Genomic DNA, 24,630 nt, shown 5'->3' on the forward strand with positions numbered 1-24,630 from the left:
ATAAAAACGTAATGAAAGTCGTGCTGCGGTTTTTTGGGACCGAATCCGTACAACAAGGTTGCCATGTTTATTTAATCAAATCCGAGCAGCAAATTCGTAACGTCCAAGATTTCGGTTTGAACTAATTACGAACGAAGAGAGACGGTAAACGGTTTCGCATACGACGGAGTAAGAGAGAGATGGAAACGATACTGCCCGAGGGTGGCTTAATGGCTATTGGAATTGAATACTTAATTTCGGAAATGTACGTTACGTGACTTTTTAGACAAATGTCCCAGTGATAGACCACTTACGAATACTAAGTCCCTTCTCTTCGAAGCTGAGATATTCCCCTTTAAATATTAATTACAAATCAATATACAGGGTGTCTTTAAACTCTGCAATTATCTCAGGGACTCAAAAAAATGAATTGTTTGAATATTCATAAAGAATATCTTTCTGATTACTGATTGCCTACTATGAAATTCTCCAGAAGGTTATCTAAACGAATGTGAATATAAAGAATATATGGGTGATTTTAGAGTCAAATAACTCATTAGCTACAAAAAAAATTTCATATCGAATCGATCAAAACAATGCCCTTCTTGATGTGTTATTATAAATAATTGAATGTAAATAAGGGAATGCCAAATAACAGACTGTAAGATTAAAAGTCCAAGTCAAATAATATACACAACCCTTCGTCCAATGACTTGAAAATATTGGACAATGTGACCGAAGAAAAAGTTAGTCAGCCCCATCATGTCAGACAAAAAAGAGCCAAGCCAAAAGCTCACCAATTGACAACCGCGCCATCACACAGTGGTTATACCAATTACACGTCAAAGAGAAAATTTAGTATTATTTGAGGTGAGATATGATTAGAAACTATTGAGTTATTTCACTTTGAAATTGCTCATTTATTTTATCCATCATTGTCTTTTCTAGAGAACAAAGCGATAAAAATCGACTGTTCTGTACTATCTGTAATACTCATTCAACTGACTGCATAAGACCATCTTTGGGTTTAGCAAAAGGGCAAATATATATATAGCAGCGTTATACAAACGCAAAAAAAAGTCAAAATGTCGATTTTCGCCTCCGAATGTGGCTCCGAAATTCAATTGGGATATTTATATGTCAACAAACGAGGAACGACGCGGTGGCTTTGCACCGGAAATTTCATCCCCTCGGGCGATTTTTACTTTTTCACAACGAGTCGAAACAGTTCGAGTGTCGCGAGCAATTGACGACAACTACGTCGATGACATCGGCAGGGACGACGTTGAAGACGCCCGGCGAGATAATGTAGAACAGCGCCTGCAGCAACGGTGGGATTCTCTAGCAAACGAACTTTATGAAATGTGAAATTGACTGTTTCGAGGCAGGAACTCCATTATCGCTAACGTTACGGGAAATTTTATTTACAGTTTCAAAGCTGAAGGCAAAAAAGGTGGAATTGGCAAATAACACAAAAGAAAATACTTTGAATTTTCAAACTTTACAACAAATGTAGGTACAGCGAAATGATCCTGCACAAAAAACAAGTATTTTTTTTCTGGTGCTGTCTAAGAAGTGTAGCATGGACCAAGGATTCCCTATGATGAAGAAATTGTAAACATATATAAATGAACTTATTATTATCAGTATTAAGTACTTCGGATCAAATTTAGAACCATTCGGCAGATCAAACACAAATTTTTTTGTGGATTAAAAATGCAAAAAATTATAGCTAACTGAAATTGTAAATGGAACAAATATGCCAAGCGTTAATTACAGGAAACAATAACATATTCAAACAACCCTCATAAGTCTTCCTCATTGTCTTTAGGCTCTTTTGTATAATAAGTGAGCGCCTTTTAGAAAATAAAATTTTTAAACTCATTTTCTTTAAAAAGATTGGAGATAAAATGTTTCTCTCTCACCGTTTCCGTTGGTTAACAAGAAATTAATTTGCAAATTAAACCAAACGATGAAAAATTAATTCAAATGATGACGCTTTTAACCGTGGGTGCAGTAAAACGTTTATTAACCTCCTTTTAGTTTATTATTAGGTATACTGAGCACAAGTTATGCAGTTAGAGCTAACTTTATATACGTACTTCCTCATTTCAATTCGGAGAATTCAAAGTGCTCCATTCTACTAGGATCCATTTAATCTCAACTAATGTTGAATTTTCTTCATTTATCTGGAGTTATTCGTGAAAAGCCTCGCGCCGAGTTTCGTCTGGTTGTGAACAGGTATCAAAGAACCGGAACTTACATAGAACTCGGTGTAGACCGGAACGGAAATACGATACAGCGTTTCGCCCTATTCAACGTGGAATGTATAACCTACGTTTCTAAGTATAGTTATGAGTGTGTTTGTGAACCATTCAGTTGGTTTCATGATATGACTGTAACTTTCAAGGATGTTCATTGCAGAATAAAGATGGAATATACATATGCATATCTATGTCTGAATATAATAAAGAAGATAGCCAATTATTTGCCTACTTCAGGCGTATATTAACAAAAGTAAACGAAAATTAATCGTTTTTTATATAATGTCCTATAATTGTTATGATAAAGATGACATTTTAAAAATTGTACTTAATTATATAAAAAAAAAGAAGTCATAATTTTGTTAGATGATTCTTCATTTAAATAAATTCGTTTCAATTTCGAATACTTTTAAAATCAAATCATTGCATGATGCCCTCCCAATCTAAAAGATTTTGTATTCAATAATTGTAAGGAAATCACAATCCCAGAAACCTAGTTGGATTGAGATTTTTTTAATATAATATAGGCGTCAATTAGGTTGCATTTTTCCGGCTACCCCTTGGAGTAAACAATAACTACCAAAATTTACAATTTCATAATTAATTTCTTCAAAACGGCTCCATCTTTCACCCGTTATAGATACCTCCACAAGATGGTACGTCTTTCACGTATGCTAAGGATAATAATTGCTGGTGTAAATCCGTCGGAATTTTAATGACCCCTACCTCTGTCTAATACACGCACGTCATAAACCGGCAGAATTAATAAGGCAAACGCTTTTCCGCTGATGATGCAGATACTTAAGGGCGGCACTTAAACCAAATTAATTCTCGGACGTCCGCCGCGTCTACGCGCGAAATGTTGACCCAAATTAATTACTCTTGTACCATCAGATTGAAGACCTCACGTCTCGCCGTCCCATCCCGTCGCAACCCCTTCTACGTATTTCTATTCAAGAGGACCTACATACATGTATATCTACGTACGTAATTCGGGCGCTTTTCTGTGCCGACAGTTTAGAACTATTAGCATCAAGGCAAAGCCCTTTTGCTGGACCACTTGCCCTCGGCCTACACGTCAACATTAAACCCCCTTTACTCTTGTAGAGCCCGTTTTCAAATTTCTGTTTTACTATCGTTATATATACATATCTATGTTACAAATATACATATACCTATAAGGCTATTGCTTGATTTAGTTTGGTGTGAGTGATAGATCTGACGGTCGACCATGGTCGACAACTAATTGTAAATAAGAATATAAAGGATAAATATTCGATGATTGAATAATGTCGATACGTTGCGTATAATAACGCTGGAATCGAGCTCATTTAGGTATTGTTACACGAGTTGCTTATTATGCCTCGTTAGCTTTTTGTCCTAAATGAATCGTGAAATTATAGAGCAAACAGTTTTTAACCCTCGACAAACGAGGAATTAGCATTATTTTGCTCAGTAACATAGTTGAAAACGTCCGAAAGTCAAGTTATTAAAAACTCGCGTCCCATTACCGTTATCATTTGATTATTGCTCAGTTCGCCCAAAAATAATCGAGAAGCGAGAAATTCATAAAATTATTTTGTTCTGACGGATTTACATCATCACTATATAGTATAAAACAAAGTCGCTTCCCGCTGTCTCTCCCTATGTATGCTTAGATCTTTAAAACTACCCAACGGATTTTAATCCAGTTTTTTTTAATAGATAGAGTGATTCAAGAGGAAGGTTTATATGTATAATACATGCATAATATAGTAGAGAAACACTGATAATTTTAGAGGTTTCTAAAGTGATGTCGTAAATAACCATTTTTTTGCGCTTACATTGCAAACGCTGGCTAAACCCTACGAGATAGATCAAAATAATGTACCACAGTATTGTACATCTTAAAAAGGTCTACAAAAAAGTCCCCGATGGTATATGTCTATCTCTTAGGGATAACCCACAATAACCATTTTTATCCTTTACTTTTTATGAGAAATAATGGCTTATTTACGAAGCGATTTTAAGCAATACAGCATTAATCCTTATCCAATTAAGTACTTTAAAATACATTGTGCATTTAATATACATCAATATGGCTCTTTACAGCATGTAATTTAAATGAATATTTTCGAAGATATTACAGATTTAAAATGCAGGGACATGCGGTTGCGGCGGTACCGGCCGGGAGGGCCGGTTTGTATTGTCATGTTGTATATAAAGACATTCACACTACCCAGTCGTACGGACGGCTGGTGTCTTCTGAAGATTTCCCCTCTTCCACAAAACATAAAAAAAAAAAGCCATTCAGTAGTATATTAAGTATCAGCATTGCACCCTTGCGAAGCTGGGGCGGGTCGCTAGTTATAAATATATATTATTTACGAATGTTTGTTGTTTTTTTTAATTACCGACTAATGACAAATCATAATGCTAATGATAATACCTAAAGAATTGATTGAAATAGTAAAGATCACTTTTTTGAACAACGTAGAACCGTAGCTGCTGATGTATCTGGTGTTTTCAATACGCCTAAAAATACTTGCCTAATATTCGAGGTCTCCGAGTTTTTGAAATTGGCTTTTACTTTTATTTATTTATTTTCTTAATAGTTATTTTAGCAAGTTTAATGATTTATTCCAACAAATGTAGTAGGAAATGCTATTATTAATTTTATCTGATTGAATTTCTTCTTTGTTCCAGCAAATTTAGCGGACACCCAGGCGGACGTGGTGCTCTACGTGGTACTCTCGGTGGTCATATTGTTGCTGTCGCTCGGATCATATTTCATCGTTAAATTCTATCGCAAAAAGGGACATCACCAGTCATTGTATAATATGACTGCCAACGGTAAGTTCACCACATTTGTCAGTTAGTGTGCGAGCCGAACAGCGAAAAATGTTCGCGCACATTTACGGAAACAATGATTTATCGTCACTATCATTCAAATACCAGCTCGTAGTCGATAACACGTATATACTGGATAGACACTATTGTATATATAATTATCGGAAAAAATCCAAAATATGTAAATAAATGGAAAAGTGTACGTATCGGTGAAATGTATCATTTTAATAAATAGAAACATATATAATAAGTTCTATAATAGCCTTATAAGGCTTGTGTACTAGTCTCGCAATAAGGAAAACCTTTTCTGAAAATATTTGTTTGATTTAGGAACTCTCCGTAAATTGTTACAATATTTACAATAATTTGGTTGAAACAAAATACATGAACAAAACAACAGAAATGTCGTTTATTGTGATTCGAAATAAACTATATCTAATCCTAATACTGTTTTAAAACCAATGATAGTATTTGACGTGTAATATTTGAATTATTGCCATTTATTAGTTTTCTCTCAACGCTCTCATGTACACTAACGAACGTCAGATCATGATTTCGATTTCATTGGATCTCATCAGCGCGTCAGGCAGTTTCGACAAAACACAGACCCACTCAACCTGCTGCTTTACCGACAGCGTTTTGTAGAATTCAAAAATGTTCAACAACCGTTACCCCCACGTGCTAGGCCACGTAACCAACATAGCGAAACGTTGAACATTTTTCAATTCCACTAAATGTACTACAGATGACGTTTACATTTTGTATTTTAGGATTTTGTATTGTGTATACTCGTAATGCACCACGTTTTTGTATTGATTCTCATACTCATATTGGTATTAAAATTACTGTAACCTAAGCAGGGCACAAATTCGTCTCAACTGAAATGAAAATAATTTTCGCTTGTTTGTATTCTTTTTATATTTTCTGTTACCTTTTACGCAAGACCAAATGCTTCGATTTTTCTTTTAAAAGTAATGACGACCGTGGCGAACAAACGAAAGCAAAACGCGACAAAATCTGCGAATGAGTATTCGAATCACGTTTTGTTGACAATTTCTTTGATAAAACTGCCGACAGCCGTTAAATTCATTAAATGAAAATGGTAACTGCGACCATTAGGCGTACCTACACCCACCCCCCTCCGTCACCCCTTCCGGTCAGTGCGCTTTAAATAGTGCCATTTGTGGGTATTATTTTTCTCTCGTTCACATAACTATTAAATTTTGTGAGACAGAATGTAAAGTGTGCGCGGTTGCATCTGGTTTTAATGACATCACGTAATCCACTCGTTGGTATGCATTGTTCCTTTTAATTAGTCTCACCGTGGTCACCGAATAAATCGTTTCCATCAGTGAATCGCTACCTACCAGCACTTAATACGTGGCTCACATATAAAAGTAAATTGAGTAATTAAATAAATGTTTAAAAACACATGAATTTGTGCAGATTTTCATCAACGTTAAAATAATTTTATTTGGAAATGGCATAAAACAAAATTTGACTGACTAACAGAACCCCAAAAATTGGTAATTAAAATTACGATTTATAGTTACTTGTACCTATTGCTATTTCTGTCAATTGTCGTGTATATTTAGACATCTAATCCGAATGAAAATGATATCCAATTATTTCGTGTTTTATGATAATTGGTAGACTGCTACCAACTTATCTTTCACCGAAAATCATGTTTATTTCCCGAACGAAGTCGTCCATTTATTTCGAAAACGGCTTCATTGCATTCCACCAGTTTAATTGATATCCCCCCTTACAGTTATTACACACACAAGAGGTCCTGATGTCCGCTACACTCATTCGGTTGCTTCGTTAACGCGTTATTTATGTTCACGACCAAGATGACACACGCATACAGATGTTAGATATCAAATTTAAATTCGGTAATAAACAAGGATTTTCGTCCTGGCCCATGTGGCTCGCGTCTACGCCACCTCTTATAAATTATTTCGAAACGTGTCAGTAAAAAGTAGCTAATGAACGACGCCGAGATCACAGGCGGCTTGGGTCCGTTTAATTATAACATTGCCGTTCGATCCTCCGCATTTTCGGGGGCAATTGAAGCTTACCAAATCACGTCGGTCGACGAAGGACAAGGCTCGCGAACGTTTGTTTTAATTTTTAATGAGCTCTTTTTCCGAGACTTCTTTACGCCCATTGCACAATTTATTTGTTGTGTCCTGTCTCGTTCTGATGTCGTTGTGAAGTTGAGCGTACCCGGAAGTACTAATTAATTATAAAAATATACAGCATATTCGAGACTTTTAATTTCTCAGTCTGTGAATGTTTATGCAGAACTTTAAAAAACAAACGTTCACTTCTTGCAACATTAGGGCTCCGTTTCGTAACGCCAAATAGTGGAACCCTTTTGAAAATAGGTGCTCGAATAAAATAATGAATAATAGAAGCAGTACGGCACCGGATAGTGATTTTGTCGGGTACCACTACGGTTATGGTTCATGTCTTCATTCTAGCAGGCTTTCCATTAAATACTACCCTCGCCAGCGGAATGTCCCAAACCACATCACGTCTCGTTTAAAGTCGTTTAAACACCAAACTATTGACATTTTAATTTCTGGTTGGCGGATTTTCAACCAGAAAGATGATTTGAAATTATTGAAACGAGTTTATAGAATGTTTATAAACATTAAAGGTCATTCAAGACATTTTAGAGGCAGAAACAGGAGTTAGGAGGGGTAGAGGTAGACCTAAATCAAATTACTGTTCGTAAATAGTTAAGGATGTGGTATATTCTAGTCTTAGGGAAATGTGAAGGTTAACTCAGGGTAGGAAAGAGTGGAGGTGCGTATCCAACCAGTCTTAGGACTGACAATCTTATAATGATGATGATCCATAATCAAAACTTGATATACGAACAAGCAAGAAAAATTGCAACAATTTGGCTATACTGATGTACTTATTCTTGTTCACGAGTAGAAGTACAGTAATCAATAAATAATACAAATTAGGACAAACGACCTTTCCCAATACAATATTAATTACCGATTTTCATTAGGTAGACTTTTTGTTTTACTTATTATGTTTGCTTTTCTTTTTTTTTTCTGGTAGAATACCTGGCGTCATTATCCTGTACCCGGCAAGATCCTTAAAAAAGTGCCAGATCCGCCGGGTACCGGATCCAAACCGGATACCCGACTCATCATCACAGTAGTTCAATATAGGATAAAATCGACTAGCTATTGGCTTCTAACCTAGAATTTAGAGACAGAAATTAATGAAGTCATCATAGTAAATAATATGGATATGAATGGGAATGGCACGCTCTATTTTTATTTCGCCATGACCCCAATTTAAAATCTTTTCAGAATTATTACATTAAATTATGACGGTTCGTTTTAGTAATACCCATGTTATACCATAAATATTATAAGCAATAAAAATCCCGACTAATCTTCTTTATTCAGTTGTTACAACGTTGGTGGTTTGTTATCAATTACTGGCCGAAGGATACCTCCTCGAAGAAGATATCATCAATTATCCGGGGAGAATGTTTCCCATCAGAGAACAAATAACAGCCACATGTGAACCCGTTAATCCGCACTTTTCGTTAGAGAACAAGAAAAAATGGAACCGAGTCTAAAAGCAACCCCACAGGGGAAAAAGAACGGCCCTCTAAAGAATAACGAGTTTTATCGTTCCTTCTGTCATGTGTGCTACAGTTTCAACGGCAAGAACAGAAGGTCTAGACCCAGAAAACTCTTTCGTTAAAGTGCCCCTTGGCCCGAAAAGGATTGATCACTGTCGTGCACCTGCTACGCACCCAACAGCGGACGTACGAGTTGCCTAATTTTTTTTTGTACGAAGGTGTGGGAAAAGGGCGCGGGTTTGGAGACAATTGTGAGAATTTCTTTTCGATATGTTCTCATTTTTTTTTGTTGTTTTTCCGGATTATCCTAAATTTTTATTTGATTCGTAAATAATAACAGGTCAAAAACATTCTAACGTATGACTAAATTATAAAATATCGTAAAGTTTTCCTAAATATTTTTTGGACAATAAAATAATTTAAAACTCCCTAACCTTAGAAAATACGACAAATGGCGTTGTAAACGCCATCTGTAGTACAGTGCTACATTTTAGGATTACGTATGCTTCAGCAAGGTCCATTTAAATGGTTCGGTTTGGATCTCATCAGCGCGTCGCAGGCAGCCCGACAGAACACAGACCAACTTTTACCTGCTGCCTTAACAGTGCGTTTTAGAAAATACAACATATGGCGTTGTAAACGCCATCTGTAGTACAGTGCTACATTTTAGACTTACGTTCTGTCGGAGCTCCCTAACCTTCTTTGACCTGTATGAAAGAAAACCTACTTATCCTCATATAAATATTAAATAAAACAAATACCTGATGGAACTTATTCACGATATTTAGTCGTGTCTAACCGTTCTTGTTTCGTTAAATATTGTTACCTACTTTAAATTTCCATTAAAACATCGCTTATTAGCATCCATGTTGGTCGAATACAGTACTCATAAGTAATCGTTTACGCCAAATGTTCATTAAAAAAAATAAAAAACAAAAACACGATCAAATTTGTCTTGTTGTTCGGTTTCTTTGGTCGTTTATCAAGAAATCCGCTAATTGATTAACGGGCTGAAGTATGAAGCAAGTAGGTGGGCCGTTCGTGTAGCTCCAAATTGCTGTTCCCTTTTAGTCGCGCCGGTCGCGTTAATAAATGGAATTTCCATTTCGGTATCGCAAAAGGATAAAACAAGGTCGCACGACGGCACTGCCGGGACACTTAATTATTTGCCGAGAGTTCTAATATTAGGCCGAAAGATTTACTTACACGCGGCAAGGGATGATGGCCGCGCAAAGTTACGGCCACGCTAAATTATTTAATTCGCGCTATTAATTCTTTCCTCACAAGGTATTTATTTATTTTGATACATACCGGATCAATGTATAATGCCAAAGTCCAGTAATCCCAAAAATTTCACCAAAAGAATCATTAAAACAGAGTTAAATGTAAGTATTTGAAGATTTAAGATGGAGTAGGAGACACCAGATGTAACCAAAAACAAATAAAAGTGGACGAATATCAAAAAAATTTTTCTAAAATCAATTGCGCCTTATCTCATGATTATCACATACGTATAATAACGTTCTACGATAAGTTTATTTCTCTGTTTGTGCATCTCTCAGTTAAAAATTGCAGGAACACAACAAAAGATGACTGAAATGCCATAAGGGCAATCTATTTAAAATTAAAAGATATACCGTTTAGCCAAATCTCATTCGACTTTATTAAGCGCTAAAAAGACATCTGCGAATTAAAACGATTAGTGCATCCATAAGTACGATAAAAACGTCTCGCATTTTATTTTTCCCTTACTAAATTTTTTCTCTCGTATGAAAACGTTATTCGACAGAAATATGTGTACAATTCTTTATCCTTGTCAAAGGATATCACCTCTCTCGAGTACATATGCATATGATTCGAAATTAGTAAGCTATTCTTTGTATGTACAAATTCGGTAACAGTGAAAAGCAGTTTCTTATAAAGTAAACGATATAAAAAGAAAAAGCAAGTGTGTGTGTGTGTGTGTGTATGAGAGATTCCCGAATGAGAACGATGATACGACATATCTAACAGACAAAATGTAGAAAGTGCTAATCAATTTCTTTGTCAGCCGAACGTGTTCCGGGCCCTAAAAGGAGATGACCAACATAACAGTAACAGGGTTACTACAAGTAAAATCATTAATATTGAGAAATTACAAAGATAAATGAAACATAAATACACGTTACATCAATCGAGAAGCCATAAATCAATGCCGCTTTCGGTAGATGGCTCCCCTGCTAAATTCAGCTTTAATCTAACCCAATAAATACCAGCCAAAACAACTGTTCTTTTAAGAATAAACATACTAAAATTAATTATTTGTCCTAAAATGTATTAGTGTTGAATATTCACTAATTTTCAGCGAATTTTCACAGTTACAACTGCAAATTAATTAATGAATATTAGCTGAAATAGTTAGTGAATTGAAAATACTAATTAAGTCAGTGACGAATTTAGAGAGGGCAGAGATCTAAATGACCTAAATAATCGTTAGATCCAGATGCTTCATCGGTAACTGCGGATGAAATCTTCAATGGTACTGATTATATAATCACTCAGAGACAGAGCAAGCATCCTATCAATTAACAAACTAACGCCTTGAAGGAAATTGCGAAAGGATCTGAAAAACAAATTCCTTTGTTTCTTCACTGACTGTTACGGAAAATACTTTTAAGCAAATATTTAATTACGTATATACGTTGTATTAACGAGCCGCCACTGATATTAGCATCGTGAATGCTGGTGCAATTCCTTCGAATCATTAACAAGTTTGAGCCGATCGCTTTTAAGATTGTAACTTTGCCTAAAAATAAATGCAAACCATTGGTGCCTAACGAATGCATAAAAACAAGAGAATGCAAATGGGGAACTCGGAGCTAAAATAAACCCGAGTCAGTTAGTAGTAGACAGACGACGGCTAGAAGATTAACGATGCCTCCCTTTCCGATTTCACGTCGATTTCTTTTGACGAGAGGACTTTGTTAAGCCTTTAAGTGAAGCCTACAGAATAATAACGAAACATCTTTCCTTGATTCAGTCTCTCATGATCAAAGTGACATTATCGTTTTAGACAGCGACTTGTTTAAATGCAGAATACATTCCGATAGAACATATTATGTACAAACATCCCCCAAAAATATTTACTACTTACAGTTTTTGGTCACCGTTAGGGTGCAAAATAACCACCCTACACATTTACCCACGCAAGATTACAGTTACACAAAACCACTAGGACTAGGACTTAATCCTGTTTCTTCCTTTTGCAAATATAAAAGTACTCTTTCAATAATTCAAAACAAATATCCTTGGATTTTTTATTTCTCTTTATTACTGTGGATTACGATACGACACCATATGCGCCAGAAGGATCATTCAAATGCAAATGTCCTTCGTTCCATAGACCTTCTGTCACGTCCACGTCAGCTGATACATTCGAACACCATGAAGATGTTTTCTCGCTATCAGAAAGATAAAGCGAACGGCCAAGTGACAGCTGTATCGTGATAAATCTAAAACCAGTAACAACACGAGTAAGTAACAAACATGTAGTTACATACATGAAAAGTTTGAGAGTAGGTATATCCTTCCGCGGCCGTATCTTATCGATTCATAAATCTCGGGCCTCGGACGCGAGATCCGAGATCTAAATTAAGATGTAATGAACATCTAAGCCACTTCTTGAAATAAATCAAACTTATCTTTTCTTTCGGTCTTTACTTGGCGTAAATCTGAAAGGAGCAGGATGACAGAGTGAGCGAGAGACAGAGAGAATGATATAGCGCGCGTGGGAGCAGTAAGAGTAATTAAAACTAAGTTATGACATTCTCATCGACTTCGGATATTCGATACAGACAACAACGTAAAATAATCCAATATTTGTAATACATTCGTCGAGTTTCTCTTGTAAATGACATACCAGACGACCGACATTTGAATAAGTAAGATAACTTGTCGAAAGGTCTATAGTTTAAGAATTCACTAATAAATCCAATGGACGGTTACAGCATCACTTCAATTTCAAGTTTACTTTTATTACGAAACTATTGATTTTATATACTTTTTATTGTTCTTCTCATGCCCAAGTCCAAACCTTATATTAGACTATTAATACAATGACCACTGCTCATCATCCTGTCATTCTCTAGCTACAACACTTTCTAAACAAATATATTTGCTATGTGGCGGATTAAGCTACATACTCCAAAAGTTAAAAATGTTAAATATACTTAGAAATGTAGTTTGTATAAAGAGCAACAGGCAGTTATAGAGCTGGGGCTGCAACATGAAGAAGTAAATATTAGGAAGGGAATCAGACAGGGATGCACACTGTCACTGCTGCTTTTTGATCTATACATTGAAGACGCGATCAATATCATTAAAGACAGTACCTACAACTGTAGGGATAGATATACAGGGGTAAAAGATTGGTATGCTTAGATTTGCAGATGATATAGCAGTATTAGCATCTAGCAAGGAGAAGTTAGATATAGTTTTAAATAAAATGGAAGCGGTATTGACAAAACAGTATTGTATGAAAATAAATAAAAGTGAAACGAAAATACTGGTTTGCAAGGGAAGAAAAAGCAGGGAAAGAGCGAATATAGGAGACGAAAAATTAGAAGAGGTGACTGATTTTAGGAAATCTAGAAAGTCAGGAATGGAAGGAGTAATAGGGATATTACGGTTGCGAAAAATGAACGGTGGGCGCTGCGAAAAAGAAAAGGTTAGAAGCGTTCGAAATGTGGTGTTATAGGCGAATAATGAGGATACCGTCGATAGAGAAGGTTAGAAAGGAAGAGGTATTAGAAAGAATAGGAGAACAGAGGACTCTATGGAAGTCAATAAAAAATAGGCGAGATAGGTTGGTAGGACACCTTCTCAGGCATGAAGGTCTAGTCAGAGACATATTAGAGCCAGAAACGGGAGTTAGGAGGGGTAGAGGTAGACCTAGATTAGATTACTATTCGCAATTAGTTAATGATGTGGGTTGTTCCTATTTTAGGGAAATGTGAAGAAGCTCGGGATTGGAAAGAGTGAAGGTGCGTGTCCAACCAGTCTTAGGACTTACAACTTTATGATGATTTTATGCGCATTTTTTACAGTGTATTTTCAAGTATTCCAAGTCTTTTTTACAATATTTCTCAGTTCGCCATTTCATTACTACTTCAAACTTTAGTTTCCCTTTCGAAATTGCCATCTATTAAATACCACGATGTCAAATTTTTGTCTTCCACCTGTAATGCTTAAGTAAATACGTAAAACGTCATTTAAAGGCGCTAAATAAACTTTAAAATTCTTCTTGCGCATTCAGAGACATTCCTTTCGTCAACTTAACGTCTTATTCACGTCTGATCTTCGCTGGCGAATCCCTGATTTACATATGTACCAATCGATAACATAGTAACGAGTCGCGACATGCTAATGTAAATGTTACTTGTGCGGAACGTTTTAAATTTATTCCGATACAGTTGTCACCGTGCTTTATCTTTTAGATAAAAAGAACACAAATTCCTCCAAGCGAGCCCGCAAACCATTATCTAACGTATACGATCTTTGTGTATATGTAGGTGTGTTTATGTATGTCTACGGAATACATATACTGCATTTACATTGTGTGTTTGTAAACAATCAAGCTACTTGAATTAAAAATGTTACCTACATGTATTACAAAGAATACTGAAAAATATTTCAGCTTTTCGTAGTTTGAATATTATCTTATGCGAAAGGCCATCTGTAAGCTTTGGAGGTCACTGAAAGGTTAGAACTGAGTTGAAAACAAGTGTATTCCATTGCTTGTAAAATGTAAACAGTTCCTTTGCATCCCTGCACAATTTGGGACCTTGATCTACTCAATCGAATCAATATTAGCGGAGAAACTAGAGAAAACCTGAAAAATTTATCGTTTTCTTTTCAAATAGAGACTAATTTTATGTACATTATATGTGCGAAAATCGGGCGCTATTGGATAAATAGTTTTTCCACAATTCTTTTTGAAGTTTTCTTCATTCAGCTAGTTCCAAAATGATCCTTGGATTGTGCGATTTTACAAAAGGATCAGGAGATAATGTTTATTATAATCATTATTGTCATCGTTACTAACTATTATGATTATAGCTATCCATAGTTAGTATTTGAAGTCGAGGCCGCATGCACTGTATCCTGACTGTCATCAGGATGCATTTATCTATCTGTGTGAAAATTCTTTAGGGAAGAATTACAATTTGATTGAATGAAAAACTGCAATCGGCGAGAATGAAGGCATTAGACTTAGGGTCATTAGTAGATATTGAACATTACTACTTACACGTCCAATTTTTGTATTCTTCGTTTAAATTAAGTGTATAATTTTGATGCAGCTGATACCTGCTTCTATCTTTAATAGAATATCTTAATGCGTGCTTATGTATGTGATTATTTCGTGATTTCTTCAGCTACAATACACACATAAAGAAAATAAAAAACGTTCAGTTGCTATGAGAAGATTGTAGATGACGATAAAATAAAAAATGATTTATGCTTTCTGCATATGATACCCACATAACCATTTGTTGAGATAATGATGAACACTCCTTCGTAGTGATTCAAAAATGGGTATTAATCGTGAGAATTTTTTGTTTCCAAGACCTTCCCACATTTCATATAAAGCGTCAGGTGCCATCTGATAAAATATGACTAACTTGAACTTTTGAGAAATTTCACGAAATATTTAATATGTAATATTTCAGTTAGTGAAGAAACACACGACCGTTCATACCTTTTAATGAAATTTAATTACATAAAATATGAAAATCTGACCCTGACACCTCCGCCAAATTCTTCAAAATACTTCACTTTTAAGAAAAAAGGAATTAAGTACGCTAAACTTTTTTCTTTTATTTTCAGAATATCATCCCGAATTTTATCCGGAGCATGATAAGAAATCCTTATCATTGCAGCCAGATTTGACACAGACGGTGCCACCTTGTTACGAATATCCTTTCACAACCCCGGCCACCTCTGTTACGCGATCCGTTTCAGAACACCACTACGATGTTCCCCACATCACTTCAGCAAGTGATATTCAGATGTCTCCAGCAACGAGTTCAACGCTAGAATCCTCTAGCGGCAAAAGAAGCCAACTAAGCGGGCTCACCAATAATTGTAAGTTAACAGATCAATAACTGAAACACCATAGGCGGCTTATGCACAAGGACTTACAGGATTAAACAAAAAATCCTTAAAAGAAATAATTATTTATAAGTAGACACTGATGCTGAAAATTAAAAAAAATTCTAAATTTCTATCTACATATATTTCGATTCATTTGTACTTCATTTAAACTCCAGCCCTTTTCCACTGTTTCAAATATACGCTCGTCCTGATTATTGATTTTTGTTGCAGCGGACTCCACTTATGAAGTTGCTACAGAGTCGGTAACTCTGCCGCTACCCTACGCTGTAACCCCTGCATCCGGGGGTAACTACTCTAGCGGAAACTACACCAGCGCTACGGTGAACTACAGCGGAGCTTACTTGAACTTGAAAGAAAGCTCGGTAAGCCTTCTGGTGCCAGATGGAGCATTAGCGCGATCTAGAAAACAGGACCTCTTTCTGTCGATCCTCAATGAGGATTGCTTTAGGCCCAAACTAACAGAGAACGTCACCCAGCTTAGCCCCGTGGTCTCTTGCGGACCCAATGTCGAATTAAATAAGCCTGTCGTTCTCAAAATTCCACACTGTGCCGAATTGTCCAGAAATAATTGGTTAATATCCGTACTACAAAGTGACTGCAGCGATTCGCAATGGCAAACGGCGGTAACTTTGGGACAAGAAACAATAAATACGGGAGTTTTCTGCCAACTGGATAAAGATATTGCTTATTTGGTCACAGATTCCTTATCTCGTTATGTCCTTGTTGGTCAATCTACTGATGGAATGGCCATCAAAAGACTAAAGCTGGCGGTGTTTGCGCCAAAATTATGTTTCCAATCTTCTGCAGACTTCAGCGTCAGGGTTTACGTATTGGAAGATACTGAAAGTTCAATGGAAACCGTTTTTGGACAAGAGAAACGACTGGGAGGATTCCTCATGGACGAACCACGTTCGATATACTTCCAGGACGGAGGCAACAATCTTTCTTTGAGTTTAGATAATATTTCTGACGGTTGGAACGCAAAGCCTGGGTCCAATTATCAAGAGATACCGTTTAGACATTTGTGGCAAGCCAGTAGTAATAGTTTACATTGTTCCTTCACTCTGGAGTCCTACGATTTAAACCGTCGTCTCAGTTTCACAGTTCGAGTCAATCAGAAATGTTTTGATAACCATCAGGCGTTCGACGTCATGTGCAAGGACGAATCAGTAATGACAAATACGTCGGGATCAGCAGGGAAAGCCTATCAAGAGTTAGTGCCAAAAATAATGATCCACAATGAATCTCCACGTTCCACTTGCGAATCATCGAAATCTCACAAATCTCAGCAAGGATTCAAGAGTACCCAGGAAGAATTGTTACTGCCAAAGCAGGCTAAAAACGTGATCGTAACTGATAGAGGTGTTTCAACTTGTGATGACTTTGTGTTTAGACTTAATCGTCAAGTGAGAAAACAACTTTGCCAATGCCTGGACCTGCCAAATTCTCGAAACAATGATTGGAGAATGTTAGCCCACGCCCTGTCGGTTGATAGGTACATCAACTATTTTGCAACTAAACCTTCTCCAACAGACTGTATATTAGACCTTTGGGAAGCTAGAAACAGGCAAAGCAACGCTATAACTGATCTGATTAAGATTCTTAAAGAAATGGACCGATATGATGCAGCAAGTTTGCTAGAAAACAGTTTAGGCCCTAACTGGTTGTAATCAATGTTTTCAAAGATTTTACTATCCTTTCATTCGGTTGTTGACGAAACTAATGTTAAATTATTATAATAATTAAAACTTATCTTATCGTCCTCTTACTTGTACTTCTCTACTCGTAAAATTTCTTAATTTTTTCTGTCTAGCATCAGATAACCTTAATTAAAGTTTAATGGTCTAAATTAAGGGTGTATTTTGTTGTTACAATGATTGTACAGAAAAAATGGATTTAATAGAAAAAATGCAAAAGGAAATTTATCTCAGAATTTAGATAGCAACATCGAAGGGTAAGAGGACTAGTTGTGAATGTTTTCGCATCACCTTGTACACAAGCAACTGTCAATTATTTACGTAGACAGGGGAGAGACTGACATCTAGATTAAATCTACTAAAATTACATTATTATTAAAACTTCTTGTGCCAACAAACAATCAGCAGCTATAGAAATTAATATTTTTGCTAGAATTTATTGTTCTTATTTAAGCGGCTATTTTATACGTAATTCTATTTATGTTCGTATAGTGATTCTGATTACCTAACAACAACTGAATGAAATAAACATAGCTACCAACCTACTGTCTTTACCTACTTACATGCAATACTTCGAAGTACATTTATAATTTTTCTAATAGATAAATAAAATTAAATGGACACCACCTAGAGGGCAGCTTTAACAGTGTGCAATTATTATCCTAAAAGAATTGGTTCCCGGAAAGCTATATTTCTTCACTTGTTAGAAAGGTGCACTAATATGTCTAAAGGTATAATAACGGTACGTGTGTGCATTATTATACATATAAGGTACAATAATTACCCACTATTATACCAGAGCATTAACTCAATGTAAATTATATATTTAGCGTTCATCTGTGTACATTGTAACAGAAACATGGATGTAAAACGTGTAGTTTTATACTCGAATCAAAAAAAGTAGTTTTCTAGAGTTTATATTAGACCCGTTTTGTACAAACGAATTCTTTATGTTGTCTATACACCTGAATCTACGAAATGCATTTTAGAATGAATGTAAATAGATAAAAATTTTCGTAAATTTCAAGTTGTTTTCTTTATGGTGCCCGAAACTTATTGAAACAACCAATTGTTTTAAATAATTACTCCAATTCAAATTCATTTCGTATAAATTGCAGAATTTTCTTTTGGATAATTAATTTAAATTGTTAGAATAGTTAGAAAGTTTTGAATACATCTAATTTTTTGTTATGTTATATACGATGATAAATAATGAATAAATTGTTTAAATAGTTAAATAAATTTAGAAGAAGCCAATAAAATTAAAAGATAATTCACTAGAAAGCAAATCAAAAGTTAACCCTCCAGAAAAAATCAAAGTATACGATATTTAAACTGAAATGCAACATAAGTAATGCAACACTTCTTCTTTAAGAGGGGGGGAGGGAGGGGTACTGCTTAGCGTGACGAGATATGACAAATGGAGAGGGGGATCTAACGAAATATGATGTTCGCAGTTCATCAATTTTATTTTAATTTTTTTCTTAACTTTGCAGTTCTTAAAATTTTTTACTACGAAAAGAAATAATTCTCAAGTATTTAAAAAGTCTGGAAACATATGGATAGTAAAAAATAATATTTCAAATTATATACATTTTATCACAAGAAATCGTAAGAAATCCAAAGCAACAATAACCCTCTTAATTAATCAATTAGTACTCGAATGCGAAAGTAGAGATTAGATAAAAGAAATCGGACGAAATGTTTGTTGCAAGGGCAGCATTAAACTGTCCCTATTGGCTGGCACAGACTCCATAAATAATTGATTATAAATTGTAAATGTATATAAGTTTTAATTATTTTGTTGATTGTTCTTTAATGCACTTTGCTTTGAACTAATTAAAGTATTATTTTCCACATTTTAGTTTAAGTTTGTACATGTAGGTATAGTCTTGAAGTCTGTTTTTGTTTTTTTTTCTAAAAATTAACTTTAAGTGAAGTAATATATTTTAAAAACAGGTGTAATTAAAGGTGATGTAGTAAATATTTTCGCAATTTTGGCATAATTAATGAATAAATTTTAAGGTAATTAAATATATTCGATTAGTCTCTACATCGCAATCGTGCTATTTAGTGCATCAAATAAACAAAAAATAAAAATCCACAAAAACCTATCGATTGGAATGTAAATTAAAGAGCGGGATTTTAAAAATTGGGTTAACTTACAGCTCAACTTATGAGATGTCAAAATAATCAACAGGATTTTATGACTAAATACAACTTATGTCTAATAATTCTAATATGGGGTGTTACTATAAAGAACAAGATTTTAAAAATATAGATTTTTTATACCTTTCGATATATATGCCAAAATGAAAAACAAGATTTTAAAAATACGAAGGACTAACAGCTTTCTTATGGGTCGTCAAAATAAAGAACAGGAGTTTATAAATAGGGATAACTTATAGCTTTACTAAGTTTAGATAATTTTAGCATTACAAATTAATAATTAAAAGATTTCTTATTACACTTACACACAAAACAAGAACAATGAAATTCGGTTTCAAAGAACGAGTGGAAAAATGTAAAAATCGAAACACTGCCTCCCTTAGGGCCATTCTTTTGAATGCCATAAAGATAATGCGTTAGATTAAATTGTACTTGTTCATTTTCTATCTGAAACTGCCGATTATTATGCCATTTTCCACGAAAGTTATTATAGGTCACCACACAGATCAATGTAAACATTTTATTATTTTATGAATTCGTGTTCTACTATACGTTCTGTGTGTTGTTATTTCGAAATGCAACGATTTGCGACGCGATAATCGTGACAACCGTAGGCAACGACCATGCCAATATGACAGCTTATAAAGTAACTGTGTGTCCATCTACACTAGTAATAGAATTGAGATGGTTGCTCTGATACAGGGGATTCCCAAGGGGGCACTGTTTCAACACGGACGGGACCACGTCAAAGTGCCGTAGAGACTGTAATTTTATTACGGAAACGCTTCCGGACAATATTCCTGAAAGGCGGTAAACGTGCACCTTACATTGACTTGTATTAGTAAAAGCTTTTGCTGACAGGTACCTACCTATCATTGAAATAACTCGCAAAATATGTACGCTGCATTTTACAGGAAAAGAAAAGAGAAAGACGCATTTGCTTAACTATTAACTATCCTCCTTTTTTGTAAATATGTAACAGAAATACATAAAACCACATACATCGATAGTGTTTTGAATTGTTAACCCTCCAGAGAAGACTACTGGAGATATCTACTGCGGTAAACATTTGATAGACGAACTACTTGCTACTTTAGTTCAGTCCCGAATGAACAACCCTATTACGTATCCAAAATACAGATAACACTTCTTGACGGTCGTATGAAAATCGACATTTTAATAAATTTTCAGAATTATATTTTAAAATTTCTCTGTCTCTCCAGAAAAAAAATTAACCAAAAGTAGCCACGATTATATGTCTAATATGTAGTATCTAAAGGAACTAAGATTACAATGACGCTATAGTTACTTTACATACAGGTAAGACAAAATGTTCACCGAAAATAAAAATTAAATATGTGTTGAATTAAAGAAGCTTTTAATTCTTGTAACACCATTTTGAGTATAAAATTAAAGACACGATTATTTTCAAAAGATTAAGTACCTGCTTCTCTGAAAATTGTCCTAAACTCTCAAAATTTTTTGAAAACATCCTTCAAAAGCTTTAAATTGCATTTATTGGACTTATTATTTTATTATTTATATGATAAGATGTCTGAAGGTATTTCCCTATATCAGGTCGTATGTTTTAAAAAATGATCACGACCTTTGATGATTACATGTAGTAGAATATTTTTACGTGAAAACCTCCTTATGTTACGGCTTACCTTTGTTTTTCTTTACGATTAACAGATCTCTCAAACAATCAAGGCACTCACCTGAAACAAAAATAAATTGTATACTATTTGACGAATACAATATTTTTATAATAGTAACTGTAAAAAAATTATTAAGTTAGCTTTGTAAAGCATCCAATTCCTGGTAATAAAGCATACTTGTTTTTTGACATACATATTTCAACGATTTATAACCGGAAGTGCTACAGGGATGGCGTTATTTTAATTGACGAGAGCAAACCCAATAACACCAAATGTTCAAAATTCGAATCGAAGTAGTTTCCAAAATATTCTAATGGGTGGTCACCGTGAGACACCCTGTATATATATATAAATTAATATAACATTTTATTCAGAAAATATGCTAACTAGACTAATTTTGATTGATAGTGAGTATGCCAAGACGTATTTTCATACAAAAGTACAAATTAATATACATTTCAATATTTCAGACAAGATAAAAGTTAAACGGAAGGGGAATAAGTAATTTTTGAGGAGTACAGAATGTAAAGACGAGCAATTCTAAGGAGGAGGATAAATGGAGGTAGGAGGAGGAGGAGGAGGAGAAGGGGGGAGGAGGATGGTTACTTTAATGTGCTTAGTTCAACCGCAGGACGAGCGAGTATGAGAGGGCGTCAGCATTGGCGACGATAATAAATGAGTTCGACTGATGTGACTTGCGGTCGAAATCAAGTCGAAGTTATGCCGTAATTTATGGGTTACCGAGGGAACGCTCTATAATCACGAATGGTAAAAAAGATAACAGAATCCGATTTTCTTCGCCAACGTCAAATGCCGGCTGCTTTCTCCTTCGGCTCTATCGCGCCCTTTATTATTTTCTGGCACCGTTCAGTATGCTCTACGCTCTGGCGTATGGAAGTTACCGTCTTGATCTTATTTTTACTTTGACACTTCCCGTGAATACCTAACTCCGAATCAGAGCAATAAACAGTTTCCTTTTTATGATAGTAAAATAAGGTTAGAGATAGTTTTAGACCGTTTAAAATGAAAACTGTTAATTTGTTTACATTTATAAATTGACAGTCAAACAATTTGTTATAAAAATTCGAAAAAGAAACGTGGACAATAGACGCTACGGAAAAGGAAAAATAAAAAAGTTTGTGAGGTGTTACAAGATATTGTCAAAACTTCCTGCCCTAGCATTTGCCTAAATGACCCAAGGAAACCATAAAAAAGCATAGACCAGGGCACACGAACCCGAAATTGAACTTTTCGAATACCAAGTAATGATCTAAACCTCTGGGCCATGGCGCTCGGTACAGCAGGACACCTTCCCAGACATGAAGGGCCAGTTAGAGACATATTTGAAGCGGAAGCAGGAGTTAACAGGGGCATATATAGACATACACATATGGAAATAGAGATATAGATTGTTTTAGTTTTCAATAAATGCGAAGGTCGGTTCAAGATATTAGAAAGAAATGAAGGCGCGTGCTCACTAATCTTCAAACTCGCGATCTTGAGCAATTATCATCCCTTAATGATAAAATCAGTTTAGAATTGTAGAGAATATATCGGAAATCGACACATGAATTTTTATCATAAGCTTGATATTGTAGGCACCCATTTCAATTAGTAGTTAAAACAACCCATAGACAAAAATTATGATACAGTTTAATTTAGTAGATACAACCTTTAATAGTATTTTTGATATCGGTAATCTTTATTATAAATAACGACTTTTTTGATCAGAATGTAGACAATTTTTGAAATGTTCTAGTGGAATATTAAAAGGAAAATAATAAAATAATTGATTAAGTAGTTAATTAGTCTAGGAAACTGGAACGTAGAAAATAATGACCGAGTTTATTAAAAAGGCTCTCGCTCGAAGGCGCAATAATACGGAAGGAGCAATAGACGTTCTGGAAAGAAAAAGCCATCTAGGACGAAAGTAATGTTCCCCGACGCCAACTAGATTATTACCCGGGAAAGCTGATAAACGAAATATAATTTTCAAAACTGTGTGGAAAATGTCAGAGGCGCGAAATATATTTGATTACTGGAGGGTCGCGTAAGCTGATTTAAACGATTTCAGCTCTATAGACGAAAGTAGAACGTAAGATGAGGACGGAGAAGAATAAGAAGAAGAAAAGGAGGAAGACGATAGCCGCGGCGAATGGATCTTTTTTAATAACTGCCAATAAATGACGTCAGCGAGCATATAGCCGATTGCCAGAAATATGGCCGACTGAGTCGATTTTTTCAATTGCCTCTCCGATCGTCATCCGGATGATTTAGTGACGACGCTCGATCGCTTCTGCGAATTATTTTCTACGATATCAACACACAATTCGGATAAATTAGCTTACATTTCAACAATGACGAGACTATATACGGTATCGTTTCTATCAGTTAATAATAGACAACTGAGAAGTTTGCTCCTTTTGATTTCGAAAAAAATAAGGGCGAATAGAAACATTGTAATAAAAACAAATGTACTTACTTGGCTTCTATATGTTCCCTTTAAACATAAAAGAAGTTTCGTTTTGCTATAGGCACTATCTATATCAACGCTTTATGCGAAAGAACAAATGGTTGGATGTAAGAATAGGAAACAACAAAATTGCTAAATAAAAATGTAACAATACGTAACATAACAACAAAATCGTAGTTTCTATTACAATAACAATTTGAAATCAATTGGTACAGTTTCAAAAAAGGGAAAACATCATGGTAAAAATTTATAAAAAGTGAACAATAGTAATATAATTTGCACACCACGTATTGATGACCCTCCTAAATCAATAAACATCATAGATACAATTTGAGTAAAAAGAAATAAAAAAGAATTTACTAAAACCCTTTTTCTTTTTGACTATAATTATAATTGTAAAAGTAAGAATAACTGTTCTGATCGGTGATCTGTCAAAACTGTCAGATTTCGATCTATTTGGATCTCATCACCACAACAACATCGATGTTTTAATTCCATAAAATTTTTAATATAACGTCCAGTGGTATCTATTGACGACTTTGTCTTCTTATTTCGTATACATCTTCCCATGAAGCTGCTCATAAATTTACGTTACGTTACGTAGTAGGAACAAGGGGGGCATTTTTTATTTTCATCATCTTGTCCCTACATATTGATTAACATTCTTACTGTAAATTCCCAATAATCTCCTTTAACCCTTTTTACCCTTTAAACTACACCGTACTTAAAATCTACTGACTCTGTCCATTGATTTTAAAAATAGATAATACTTTTCAACATTAACCCTAAG

General features: G+C 35.0%; 1 protein-coding gene across 1 annotated transcript; it reads left to right on the forward strand.

Annotated features, from left to right (window-relative positions):
- The first annotated feature begins 1,064 nt into the window (after positions 1–1,064).
- LOC108737403 (netrin receptor UNC5C) lies at positions 1,065–18,563 on the forward strand. Its single transcript, XM_025981689.1, has 4 exons — positions 1,065–1,206; positions 4,929–5,075; positions 15,556–15,813; positions 16,054–18,563. Exons 1-4 carry the CDS (start codon positions 1,065–1,067, stop codon positions 17,511–17,513), a joined length of 2,007 nt encoding a protein of 668 aa, XP_025837474.1. The 3' UTR covers positions 17,514–18,563.
- The last annotated feature ends 6,067 nt before the right edge of the window (positions 18,564–24,630 follow it).

The sequence above is a fragment of the Agrilus planipennis genome, unplaced genomic scaffold, assembly GCF_000699045.2.
Source record: "Agrilus planipennis isolate EAB-ADULT unplaced genomic scaffold, Apla_2.0 scaffold143, whole genome shotgun sequence".
In the NCBI taxonomy this organism is placed as follows: Eukaryota; Metazoa; Arthropoda; class Insecta; order Coleoptera; family Buprestidae; genus Agrilus; species Agrilus planipennis.